This window comes from Fomitopsis serialis (genome assembly GCF_022376445.1).
Source record: "Fomitopsis serialis strain Sig1Antser10 chromosome Unknown B0H18scaffold_277, whole genome shotgun sequence".
NCBI classification, from domain to species: Eukaryota; Fungi; Basidiomycota; class Agaricomycetes; order Polyporales; family Fomitopsidaceae; genus Fomitopsis; species Fomitopsis serialis.
The window spans coordinates 20,835-34,188 of record NW_025955237.1 but is presented as its reverse complement, the minus strand read 5'-3'; the positions used below and the strand labels follow the sequence as shown (position 1 = coordinate 34,188).

The following is a 13,354-nucleotide window of genomic DNA, read 5'->3' as shown; positions in this document are numbered from 1 at the left end:
CTTGCGCTATCTACGCGAGATCGTAGATCTAAATATCTTATTCTTATTCTTAGGTCTCAGTGGCACGTCGAGCATGGTAAGTGGCGAGAAAGCGAGTGGGTAGATGGGTGCAGGCGGTCGAGTCGGCATGCTGGTGGGCATGCGATCAAGACAGCCGTGTGGCAGAGAGCACACATCGGGGGATAACTTACATCGAGCGACAGGCTCGATGTATCCACCGCATGCATCTTGCATGCATCGGTATTGAACTAGAGAGGCGGTCTGGTGGAGCTTGGAGGCTCCCCAGACACGCCGTCTCGCGAGTTGGGGGCAGCAAGCACGCTTCTGGTGCTGCTGCACAGGCCCAGCACCCCGTTCGTGAAGTTGGAGAGGCACGCAACGAGCTCGTCGTTCGTCGTGTTGCCTTCCGACATGGGTGCTGCGGCTGGTGACGTGCGTACTGGGTACACCTTTGCAGTGTGTACCTCGGGGCCGTCGTTCGTACATGAGAGGTTGACGAGCGCGCCGGGTACGCTTGTGAATACACCGGGCGTGCCGTTGTTCCCGTCGACAGCGTGTACATCGAGTGGGATGCTCGACGTACCGTCTGCATCAGCAAATTGGGCAATTGCTGAGCATCTGATCAGCTGACAGCCGCCTCTCAGAAGCTCAGTTCGCTCAGACTTACCAGTCGCCTTCAGAGACAGACAGTTGTCAGAGAGTATCTCTGTACTCTTAGACTCGTAGACAGTCACACCAATGCTTATTGTCGACATACATCGCTCACACCCTCGACGGTAGCACCGAGGCTACCTTGCACAAGTCATCGGCCATCCGACACCATCACTGGGGTATTGCATCATTATCAATAGCTACATAAGTATATAGAGATATGCAGCTCCCGCCACCCGTTCGTCGGCCATGCCGGCTGTATGCTCACAGTCGCACGCCGGAGGCGAGGTCGGTAATGGCAGCGACGTACGTCGTTGACGAAGTGGTGACGGGAGCCTCATCGCTAGCCTCGTCGTTCTCCGCGGTGACCGCGGCGATGTGCGTCGTGTTCTCCTTGCCGCGCTTGGCCGTTGCTGCGTCGACATCGGCCTGGGTGAGCGTGCGGTAGAGGTACCGCGGGGTGGGCCCTGCTTGTAGGTCGAGGTGCGGTATTTCACTTGCGTCGTTCTGCACTTCATTATGCCCTGTACCCGCCTACTTGTTCCCTTGTGCATTCACTGTCTGCTTGTCAGCTGTCCATTCGCCAGGCGCGCTCGCGGTTGGCGGACACACCATGCTTCATCTGCATTCACCCGTCTGCACTCGCCCTCGCCCGTCCCCGCCATCCGCTCGCCTTTTCCCGCCACATGCTCACCGTCCGCATGCCTCCCGCCTACGCCCACGCTCCGTCAGCTTGTTATTCAAGTGCCAGCGCCATATCACGAATGAGTCGCAATGTACTCACCGTGTATAGAAATCGGGCGGGCCCGCCGATCCTCTCCTTAATGGAGGGCCGCAAGACGATGCTTTGCGGGATGGGCGGGCGAGTGAATAGACGAGCCGGTAAACGGGCGAGCGGGTAGGTGGATGGGCGAGCGGGCAGGTGGACGGGCGGGCGAGCGGGTGGGTGGAAGAGCGAGCGAGCGGGTGGGTGGAAGAGCGAGCGAGCGGGTGGGTGGAAGAGCGAGCGAGCGGGTAGTCGGGCGAGCGAACAAGTTAGTATGACGGTGCGTGTGCAGGCGGACAGACAGAAGCGCACGGGCGAGAGAGGGTAGATGAGAGAGCTAGTGAAAGGCAAGACTGGGCGGACGAGAGCGAGCGGGCAGGCGCGTGATCTAGCAAGGACGAGCAGGCAAGAACGTGCGAGCGGGCGGACCAGCGAGAAGGTGGGTGGGAAAGCTAGCAGGGGTGAGAGTGGGCAAACGAACAAACTAACGAGGTTAGTGGGGAGACAAATGGGCCAGCAAGAGGGAGGGAGTGGGCTGGCGAGTAGGCGGGCGAATGGGCGAGTAGGCAGGAGAAGGCACACATACGCAAGCAGGCAGACGTCACACTCACCTGTACTATCTCGTCTATGCCCCGCCTCCCCCAGCTCCGTGTTGCCCGTCGCATTTTGCGTGCGTTTTGACGCTACCGCGCAGTCTTGAGGTTGAGTCAGAGTCGACGTTGACGTGGAGGCTGCAACTCGCGAGAGGAGCTAAGCGCCTCAGCCACGACACGTCACGCGCGCTCGCCGGACTTCAGTCTCGTTCCTCCTCGAAGTCCCTGTCCGTCACGTCTGCTTCGCCCTCGCTTGCCCGCTGCCGACCTCCACTGGTACACACAGGCAGGCCCGTGACCCGTCCACAAGAGGACGCGTGCATCGGGCTACTGTACGGCCCAGGATCGCGCTGTATGCGACCGCAACAAGCCCCAACCATGCGCCAAGAGCAGCGCTGGATGCTCGAAGGATTGGCACGCAGGGAGGACAGGGGGTTATGGCCAGCAGGGCGCGAGATTTAGGTGAGTGAACCGTCTTTCACCTCGAACCTGTAGCCGACCGCGGCATGGCCAGCAGGGCGCGAGATTTAGGTGAGTGAGCCGTCTTTCACCTCGACCCTGTAGCCGACCGCGGCAAGCAACCAGCAAGGACGACCGGACGGAGACGAATACGACGGAGATGAATGCGACGAAAACGACCCCAGTACGTACGTCTTACGCTGTCATCGTCGCCATTTTCATTGATCTTTCAGCCTCAAAACTTCCTACTTCCTGCGATACCGGCTGTCCAATGGCTTTCCGCACTCTTGCCCCGACCGGTTCGCTCGGTTCCAGCTTCTCGCGCGGCGCATCCTCTCCACTAATGGGCTTAACCGCTCGCCCGTCAACATCCTCGTCTGGCGCGCTCTCTGCCGCGAACCGCGGCAAGACGCTCCTCCCCCGCCTGTGCCGCGCGGTCTCGTACGTCGACTCGGCATTTGACGTGGACCCCCTGCTCCTCATCCCGCGGACGCTGCGCCACCTTGACGTGCAGCACTGGGATGAGGTGTACGGCTCGAAGCACGGATCATCGACGAAGATGAAGTGCAAGTACAAGCGAATCCTGACGCCGTGCGACCAGCTGACGATACAAGCCCGCTAGTGCAAACCCAACAGGTATGTGCCTGACGAGCCTCAACGTATGGCGCACGCATCCACTCGTCACGACCCAGCTTAACGAGCAGGACCACGACGAGCAACAGCCCACCAGGCATCCCATGCGGCATGCAAGGGCCTGCCGAGCAACAACACGGCATGTCGCAGCCCGACGCGCATAGGCCCGTCAAGGACGAGCGTGCCGCACCCCAGCTCGAGAAAGGCCGCCGAATACAAACACAATGAGCGGGAGCCCGACGCATGTGCGGACCCGCTGGTAGCTCGCACAAGCATACAATACATAGTGATTAACTAGTGTCCTTGTGTACAGCAGTAACAATCAATCACATAATATATGATTTAATTGATTTCTTTCGTCCTGGCTGATTGGGCTGACGAACTGAGAAGTCTGACGGGCAGTCTGAGCGTTCTGAGGATCCTGTCTGACGAGTTAGCATCGAAAGAAACCGAGGTCATGAGGGCTGAAGATCTGAAGCAATCTGAAGCAATCTGAAGGCTTCTGAAGGCTTCTGAACCCACTGACAGGGCCCTCAGACAGATTTCATGTTTTACTGATGGCCGTCACTGTGCGGCGGGTCGTAGAAGAACGGGACACGTCAGACACGCAGCGGTGCATGTCCGACGCGCTACCGTGCGTAGCAGCGGGTACGACGCATAGGTCGTCCCGGAAGGCGGAAGTTCCGTCTTCGTGGCCAGCAGAGCGCACGACGGACGTCTTGTTCGTCGTTACGCCTGCTGGCGCGGACAGTGGCGATGGAGTGGGCACGTCGGACGCGCAGCTGTGTGCGTCCGCCGTGTTGCCGTGCGTAACCGCGAGTACGACCGTAAGGTCGTCCCGGAAGGCGGGAGTGCCGACGTCGTGGCCAGCAGAGCGCACAACGAACTTCGCGTTCGTCGATACACCTGCTGGCACGGGCACTGGGAGCGGGAACGGCGAGGCAGGGACGGCCAGCGAGGGTGTACCTGTGTGCGAGCCTTCGTGCTCGTTATTCCTGCTCGCCCCGCGCCCTTCCCCCTCCTCTTCCTTCCTCTCTTCCTCTTTCCTCCTTCTCCTTCCCTCGCGCCGCGTTCTCTGCGTTCTGCGCAACCTTGTTGCCCGGTGCTGGACTTGCACGCGCGTCGTGCGAGTCCTGAACCGCGCGGTCTTGCTGCGTGTCGCCAGAGCCGCGGGGTCCGGATTGAGGTCTCCATATCCAAGAGAGGAGAGGGTAGAGTCGATTAGAGAGGTCCCGGGTGGAATACGAAGTCCGGGAGAGGAAGGAGGCGGCGGTCTTGTACCGCGCGCAGGGTTGTCACGGTCAGGGGCCCCTAGCTGAACTGGCGGCAGTTCAGCTAGGCGGTTGCGGACTTCAGCTTGCCTGGCCGTTGGGACAGCGCGAGCGCCTTGACGAGAGGTTGGGCGGTGGTGAGAGACGAGGTGGTGGTGGCGGTCGAGAGTAGCGATGTTCTCGGCGCTAACTCTCCGAGCGCTCACCGCCGAGTCCGAGTCACAGCGTGATCAACACTACTACTTAGTGAAAGCCGCAGCTAGGCAGCCACAATGCAAGAGGGAAGTATGTCAGTTGTTTTTCACACAGACCGGGTCAGGCTGCATCTGAGGAGACGGCATGGCGTCGAGCAGAGTTGTAACTTGTATCGTGCACGGCGCTTGCGCGATGTACCAGTTGATTATGTCAGCTCGGCCACATCTACTTACTCATCAGACCTGAATGGATTCGTCCACTCACGTCCGACAGTGCTAGTGATCATTCAGGAGAGTAGTACAGCATTTTTATTCCCAGTGTGATTTTGGGACACATGAGGCGGCTATAATAGCAATTTCCGGCAGTGGACATGTCATCGCATGCTCACCGCGCGCGGGCACTTACTCCGCTCAGTGCGATGATCCCCGCGCTGTGCCCAGTCTCGCAACAACCACATTTTCCCCAAATGATGCGCGGGATGCCCGTTTCAATGACTGAAGATTCAAACCTTCGGAGCAGATTTTTCATAATGGCTTGCTAAACACGCAATCTCGACATGCATAGAGCGAGATCGAGCCCATTCAGCTGTCTCATGGATGACCATGGTACAGCCGACGTGCAGTCTCGTGGAATGGGATGGGATGGGCCGACCTCGGCCGACCACAACCGTCTCATGGAAGGTGATTGAGTCGGCCGAGCACAAGGCGGGCAAGGCGGCACAAGGCGGGCAAGGCAGTGCGTGGGATGATTGGCTGACCCAGACATTCTCGCCCAGCCGACCATTCTGTCTCACCCAAGATGATGCACTATCCGACTGTCGGCTGCAAAGCTTTTGCAGCCGACCACCGTCTTGATCCAGCCGACCTTCTTGTCTCGCCCAAGACGATGCACTATCCGACTGTCGGCTGCAAAGCTTTTGCAGCCGACCACCATCTTGATCCAGCCGACCTTCTTGTCTCGCCCAAGACGATGCACTATCCGACCGTCGGCTGCAAAGCTTTTGCAGCCGACCACCATCTTGATCCAGCCGACCTTCTTGTCTCGCCCAAGACGATGCACTATCCGACTCTCGGCTGGAGAAAATCTGTAGCCGACCACAGTCTGGATTCAGCCGACTGTCTTGTCTCACCCAAGACAATGCATGAGCCGAGCATCAGCTGAGGTATCTTTCCTGGCCGATATCCGTCTTGACTCAGCCAACCTTCTTGGACCTTCTTGACCTTCTTGACCTTCTTACTCACTAAGACCTTTTTGACCCAAGGTAACTAATGGTTGGCTCATCTTCGTCAATACCAACGTGTTAAGGAGGTATCTAGGCGGGCAAATGCCAATGATGTTTCAAGGCGGAAAGTGTCAAGGAGGATGTCAAGATGGCGAGCATATTGAAGAAGCCTTCTTGGAGGTATCAAGACGGACAATGTCAAGACGGACATTTTAAGACGGACATGTTAAGACGGACATGTTAAGACGGACATGTTAAGACGGACATGTCAAGACGGACATGTCAAGACGGGCATGTCAAGACGGGCATGTCAAGACGGACTGGTCAAGAAGCCTCCTTGACACTCACTGTCTTGATAACCTCCTTGACATTATCGGATGTCCACCTTGACAAGACGGACAAGGCGGAGAGTATGCATCTTGATTCTCGACTCAACTTGAATGGTATGTACGTGCAACACTGTATGCTGTTTGCTCATTGGTTTGGGGCCAATGGTGTGGATGTATTATTGAACATGTCCTATAAGTTTGTACTGGGTCTATATGACTCTATAGACAGTCTTTATGGTGGGTATATCAGCAAATAGAGATGCAACGGCAAGACATTGAGGTAACCCTTGTTCTGTCAGAGACTTAGAGTGATTCATGAGCAATTGACAATGATGATACTTCGCTGATCTACTGAATTTGCTGTGGAACTATAGTAGTAGATTAGGCAAGCCACTCACGTAGGCCATTAGCCTCATTGTTGTATATGTAAAGAGCACTTTGACTTTGTGTAATCTCAGCTCATATGAGAAGAGGATCTTCGGATATGTTTCAAAAATGCTGTGTTGTTTGGAGATATTGAGAGGCATGTGGATTAGTTCTCAGCTTCTGCAAGACAATTGTCACAATCAAATGCATACAGGAGTTGTATTCATGCTGTGCCTATGGTATATGTTGCTGCTGGCAATTCCACGAAGCAATCTGGCAATGTTATAGCTTGAGATAGCTAAGAAGGTTATACATGGAGAGCATGTCTTAGACAAATGCATCCCACGGTTCAATTCTCACAGAATTGTATACTGGCCATGTACTACATATATTCATGCTTGGTACAAAGTCTCATAGCATATGGCAGCACAGAGGGGAAGTTATAATGAGAACAAGACCATCCCGGGCGACTCGGGGACATGACCGAGGCAATGTGCGAGGGCAAATCACTGGAGAGAGTTCACATATTTAATGAGCACTCTCTGGCTGCATACTCGTTGTCCGCTCCTTCATACTTCTATACCACTGAATCATAACAAGGATTGTACTGAACATATGATTATGGTATTTCGAAGTAGTAGTAGTCTCACCCATGCTCCCTCTCGTCCAAGATATTGATTATCGTTACTAGTATTATATACCTAACTTCACAGACAATGCATCTCAGTCTCATTTGCCTTCACACTCATTTTCAAGAGACTGAGTTCCTCATACACTGGCTTGCTACATGTTCGAACTCGAGAAACAGGTCGGCGAGTGTGTGAGATGGTGGGCAAACAAGACGGCAGGCAACGCGAACGGCCAATGTACAAGACGGTGGGTGAGCGGAACAGCAAGTCGAGCCATGTGGGAGATGGCAGGCAAGACAGTAGGATAGGAGAGATGAGCAGGACACTGGTTGGTGGGTAATATGGTAGATAGGCAAGTAGATAGGCAACACGGTAGACAAAACCGTGACAGTAGGTGGGTAGGCGAGACGGCGAACAGGTAAGACAGTAGGCCAACGAAATCGGCGACAGACAGACGGAAACGGGCAGATGAGAGCCTCCTGGGGTAGCGAGAATGTCGAGCAAGGGCGTATGCATGGAGTGGGGATGTAGAGAGGACGAGGCCGGGGTGCGTCGCGCGATTGTGTGAAGAAGGGTGGAGGGCGACAGGCGGGGGTAATTACCGCAGTCAGCCCTTCTCATTTCTCCTCTCTGTCGACCTTCCTGCTCCTCTCCTTGCGGTGACTCGTCCTTGTGTTAGTTGGGGCCTCCTTGGGGTGCCTTGAAGCATGCATCGACATGCCGTACGAGGCACGGGCTCACGTACGAGGCGCGGGCTCACGGACGAGCGAGCGATCATGTGGACGATCGGGTTGATGAGTGAGTGGCCAGTGGGCTGAGCAGAAGAGAGCGCGGGCGACAGTGGAGAGCGTGAGCGAGAGGGTGTAGGCGGGGCGTGAGCGAGAGGGCGTGAGCAAGAGCGCACGGGCGAGAGGAACAAGGAGCGCGTGGGCGAGACAGCACATGGGCAAAACGGCACCACGGGTGAGACGACAGGCGGGTGAGACGATGGGCAAAATGACGGGCGAGACGCAGGCGAGCAAGACGGCCGGCAGGCAGCAGGAGTACAATATCAAGAGCAAGCAAGACGGCGGGCGCGAGACGGAGGTGGGACAGAGAGATGCCGAGCGTATGAATCGGTGGGCCTGCGAGACGGTGGGCCTGCGAGAAGGTGGGCCTGCGAGACGGTGGGCCTGCGAGACGGCGGGGGGCCTGTGAGACGGCGGAGGCGTGTGATGGGGATAGCGTGACGAGATGGAGGGCAAGGGCGTGTAAGACGGCAGGCTCGTAAGACGGCAGGCTCGTAAGACGGCGGGCGTGTAAGATGGCTGGTGAGACGGTAGACGGCGGGCGTGTAAAACGGCAGGTGAGACGGTAGACGGGCAAGACGGTGCAGTGCGAGCAGGACAGCAGGTGTGTGACTAGACAGGGTATGCAGGCAAGACGGTATGCGGGCAAGACGATATGCAACAAGACGGCGTGTGACATGGTGGACAGGCGACCTGGTGAATGAGAGGGCAAGGTGGCGCGTACGCAGGCGAGTATGTAGACGGGTGGCGGCGGCGTATAACCAGACGACGCGGAGCCGGGCTGTCTGCAAGGCGAGCAGCACACGCAATGTTCTTCGCATTCATCACGCAGGCTCCTATGAGGCAGGTATCAGCATAGATACATTGAATGGGAGCGTACCTGCATGTTCTGAGCTTTATGATGCTCCGCCTCGGTACACCCTTTCTTCCTCTCCATTGCAACACTCACGTTCCGATGCTCGTTTCCGAGTTGAGGCCTAGTGGTCTTGCCACAGGAGGGTTTGTTGAGGCCTTGAGGGTCGTATGGCCAGGCTGTGCGTCAAGAGGATCGCCCACATTGAACGTTGAAGTTTCCGAGCAAGTCAGTAAGTGAACGCGTCCGAACGCGCGCCTGATCGCCGGACGCGCTGCAGCACGGCGCGTCACGTTCAGGCATTCACCAACGCGAACCGATACCTGAACTGCGCCAGCCGACGCTTTGAGTATAGAAGTAGAGCCCATCCGACCATTCTGCCAGCGCGTCGCATTACAATCGGGCATTCACCAGCAAGCCGCCGTCTTAGCTGCGGCAGCCAGTACCAGCATCGGACAGCGCGGACGCGTCACGGCCGGGCAATCACCAGCAAGACGACGCCTTGACTGTGCCATCCGACGGCGCTTTGAGCACGCAAGAAGAGCTCAGCCGACCATTCATTTATTGATTACAATCACCAGTGCAGTAAGTACTGTATACATCCCGCCCAGGTAAATACATCATACACTTACTATGTCGGCTGTACGATCTTCATCGTACAAGCCGACGCGTCGGCCGCTGTCGGCTCATATGATGGTGTTCCGCGAGACTGCGCGTCGGCTGTAGGATGAGGATCGGTGAGAAAGCGCTGCTTGGTGTGCGAGATCGGCCACTTCTCGACATGTAACAAGAAATCTGTTCCGGCAACTTTGCTTAAATTCATAATCGTCGACGAGTTATGTGCAAGATCTGTGGATTTTTGCCTTCTGGGGGACTGCATCTCATAGTACCGTTCACTGCTCAAAGCGGCGCTAGATACAATGACGATTTGACGACGATCGCCAGACAATCGCAGAATTATCGCTTAGTGATTATATGGCATCTCGGCACGATGGCGAAGGATGGCGAGGCCTCCAAGCCACCCCATCAACCGTGACCGTTTAATTGAAGCTCCGCAGAGTCGGCGCAGACTGCCGGGCTAAGGCGCTTGGCCGCGCGCTAAGGCGATCTGGCGGGGGCGTTGCGCATCCCCATTCAATGGTGCTTGCTTCGGACGCAATCTGGGCAGAGAAGCTAACTTAAATTGCGGCCGTCGTCTAGGTGATGAATGAAATACGAAGGTAGATTGGTATGAACCGTATTTGGACACTATTGAATAGATCACTTGTAGCGTTCTCGCCACATGCTTAGAGGGATCCGCGCAAACCGGGAACGGTAACAGCCTGAGAGCACGTCTGACTCATATTATCTTTTCTAGACAGGACAAAAATGTGCATTTGAAAGACATCATGGGCCTAGGCTCGAATGGGAATCGTGCATTGTCCACCTATTCACGACGCCTGCACTGGATATCTGCGTCCTGACTTAGCAACTCTGCGTACGTGCACGAGGAAGGCAAGCAGTTTTGCAGACTGGCCGATGCACCCTGGCTTACGTGCCTCTTCTAGCCATGCCAGCGTGCAGACTTGGCAGTGACAGGCATGCAAATGGTGTCTTCGCACTTGGCCGCTCCTCGGTATCGTCCTGTGCTTGAGTCTCTGTCTCTGCGCGGATCCCCATCGTGGCCTTGCTCACGCCACACACCGAGTAATTAGTCAACATCATGCGTACGGTGTCGCGACACGGTCTTGCATCCAACTCGGGATGTCGCAACCTGACAGGCCGCGGTCTTCCTCAGGTTTCCTCCTGTTCGGCGACACCGACTACATGGGCTCGCGTACTTTGAACTTGAATGCATTCCTGAGGGACTTAAGCCTCGTCCCCAAGGACCGTGACGGCCTTTGACTACTAAGAATCATCAGAATCGCTTTGGGCCAGATGGGGCTTCGATAGTTATCTTCCGATCAATTTCAGACGCGAGCCAAGTCGACGGTACTTGGATGGTTGAACGACTGGATGGTACGGACCTTGCAAGCCTGGTGCAGGCGCTGATATATATGTGATTGGCAGCGATTGTACCTAGTTCTGCCTTGCAGCGCAACACCACGATCTGTCAGAGTGCGCCGCTTCCCTGTTTCTGTATGGCTGAGGAAGGTGCACTGACTCCCCAGAGATAGCGTCGTGACCAATTTGTGGGAATGGAAGCGAACTATCTGAACACTGCCGTGGGCGCAGAGATTCTTGTCCTTCCCGTTGGAGACTGTCATATAGATACGCCTCTCAAAGAGTACGACCTGAACTTCTGCTGGCCTGTCAAGCCTCTGGAAGGTTCGGGCGTTCGACTGGAACCATTCATAGTACGTTAACTCTGTCGCCGCACGCTGCTGGAAGTACTCACTCCGAGTTACGACGCGCAGCCAAGCATCCACGCCAGGGCTCTGCACTCCTCAAAGATGACCCAGATCAGACATGGATATATCGCTACGAAAGTCGAGTCTTTCCAGCGACGCTGACGGACCTTCTCACTCGCGCGGATGGCAAGAGTCCTGGCGTCGGCGGTCCGACCAGTACGTGTTCGCGATCCTCGACCTGAGCCGTCCGTATGTCGAGGGCAGGCCATGTGGCGGTCGGATTGCAGGCATCATAGGCCTGCGCGCTACGTCCGCCCCAGACTTCGTCGGGGAGAGCGGGCATGTGGTTGTCCTCCCTCGCGCGCAGCGAACGTAAGCACCAAATACCGACCTTCCAACAGTGAACGACTAATGAGCCATTGGATAGACACGTCATGACGAACGCGCTGTGCCTTCTCCTCAAATACTGCTTCACACCTCGCACGCAAGGCGGTCTCGAGCTCCGCAGGATGGAGTGGATAGCCACTGCGGCCAACGACGCGTCCAGCGCGGTGCCTCGCCGCCTTGGTTATGCCTGCGATGGTATACGGCGATGGCGGGGCGTGGTAACAAATCCACGAAGCGCGACGCAAAGGAAGTGGTAGGCGAGTACGGTAGGTCGGACGCGGGGAAAGGGTGGGATTGGAGCTGCTGGGCGCTCACCTTCGAAACCTGGAGAGACGGTGCGAAGGTCCGCGTGGATGATGCAGAACGCGGTTTGGGATGATTGAGGGTGATCTGCTTCAAACATGTCTGGCAGTTGTCGGCGACTCGCGTGCAAAACTCCACATACATACATACATGGTTGTCGATTGAAGTTCGCAACGAGAACGGTAGGAAAAAGGGTATTCCGACACGGGGAATCGAACCCCGGGCTATCGCGTGAGAGGCGATAATGTTAGCCACTACACCATATCGGACGATGCAATGGGTGCATACAACTGCATTATGGTGCTCAATGATGCCCCATAGGCGCGAGTGCAGCCCGAGGAGTGTGTTCATTTGTCTCCGCGCCCGTCATGTTTGCCTGCATGGCAAGATAAGTACTAGAACTGAACAGAATCGGAATGATTCGCCTTACGCCCTGGGCCTGAGGGTACAAGATCATTGACTAAGAACCAATTGGCGCGGGAGCCAGCCGCTCCGAGCCAGTGCTAGCTTGAAGGATGCAAGTCCCCACAGCGAAGTCCAGCGTCATGTTGCAAAAGACATCCTCCGGCACCTATATTCCCCGACCCTTATCTTAATGGGTCAACTAGTCATCTGCATCATCACCCTCAACTGAGTGATTCAGCAGCTGCGACCAAGCTGCGACATCGCTCAACATTGAGCTGAGTAACCCCGACTCGGAGTATACTCGCATGTTTAGCGCTCCGAGACTCTCGGGTCTGTCGTCGCACTTCAGAATATAAAACGAATCCGAAATACGTAGTAGATGCTCAGAGACATACCAGTGCATCGTTGGTGAGTGCTCTACAGTCAGACTAATATGACCGACAAGAAACCCCTCGTCCTCGTCCTCGGCGCAACTGGGCGCACTGGACGAAGCGTCATTGACGGTCTGCTCAGATCCGGTCAATATGTACGTCCGCCCTCGGGATTTGCGTAACTCACCAGCTGACTGGGATCGTATCTGCCCTACGTACAATATCGCTACGCTGACGCGCCCAGCCTCAGCATCCAAACCGGAAGTGGACATACTTCGTTCGCAAGGCGTCGAGATCCGCATCGGCGACTACGCCACCGACCCGCCTTCAAAACTGTCTGGGTACCTGGACGACGTGGACGTGCTTCTGAGCACGGTGTCAGCCCAAGCGGCTGCGTCGCAGAAGCCGATCTTGAAGACAGCGGTAGAGGCTGGTGTGAAGAGGGTCATTCCGTGCGACTTTGGGACGCCCGGAGCGAAAGGTGTTCGAGCGCTGAACGATACGGTGTGTCCGAACCGCCCTAAACCGCCGTAGCTTGTCAGCCAATCCTATGTTTCTGGTCAGAAACTCGAGATCAGAGAGTACCTCAGAGACCTCTGCGCCGCATCTAGTGGCCTCTCTACCTACACCTTCATCGACATCGGGTGGTGGATGCAGTATTTGGTACCTACGTCGGCCAGGGTCCCTTCGCCGATCGGTCCAGGCGCGGATGAATACTACGCGGAAGACGACAAACCGGAGCTTCTTACGAATGTCGACCGTATCGGGCCCTACGTCGCACGGATTGTGCGGGATGCGCGGGC

General features: G+C 56.2%; 3 protein-coding genes and 1 non-coding gene across 4 annotated transcripts; 2 read left to right on the top strand and 2 right to left on the bottom strand.

Annotated features, from left to right (window-relative positions):
* Positions 1-248: 248 nt before the first annotated feature.
* B0H18DRAFT_1127871 (uncharacterized protein) lies at positions 249-1,316 on the bottom strand (the record flags this gene model as incomplete). The annotated part of the gene is made up of 4 exons (XM_048035316.1): positions 249-586; positions 668-674; positions 928-1,185; positions 1,260-1,316. The coding sequence occupies 4 exons, from the start codon at positions 1,314-1,316 to the stop codon at positions 249-251; spliced, it is 660 nt and encodes a 219-aa protein (XP_047885193.1).
* Positions 1,317-2,447: 1,131 nt separating this feature from the next.
* On the top strand, positions 2,448-3,330 carry B0H18DRAFT_961567 (uncharacterized protein; the record flags this gene model as incomplete). The annotated part of the gene is made up of 5 exons (XM_048043074.1): positions 2,448-2,472; positions 2,506-2,545; positions 2,575-2,657; positions 2,703-3,060; positions 3,162-3,330. The coding sequence occupies 5 exons, from the start codon at positions 2,448-2,450 to the stop codon at positions 3,328-3,330; spliced, it is 675 nt and encodes a 224-aa protein (XP_047885192.1).
* A 1,840-nt stretch (positions 3,331-5,170) lies between these two features.
* B0H18DRAFT_1127868 (uncharacterized protein) lies at positions 5,171-5,729 on the top strand (the record flags this gene model as incomplete). The annotated part of the gene is made up of 2 exons (XM_048035315.1): positions 5,171-5,303; positions 5,344-5,729. The coding sequence occupies 2 exons, from the start codon at positions 5,171-5,173 to the stop codon at positions 5,727-5,729; spliced, it is 519 nt and encodes a 172-aa protein (XP_047885191.1).
* Positions 5,730-11,972: 6,243 nt separating this feature from the next.
* On the bottom strand, positions 11,973-12,044 carry B0H18DRAFT_t162. Its single transcript has one exon. It is a non-coding gene; the product is annotated as a tRNA-Glu (tRNA).
* Positions 12,045-13,354: the final 1,310 nt, after the last annotated feature.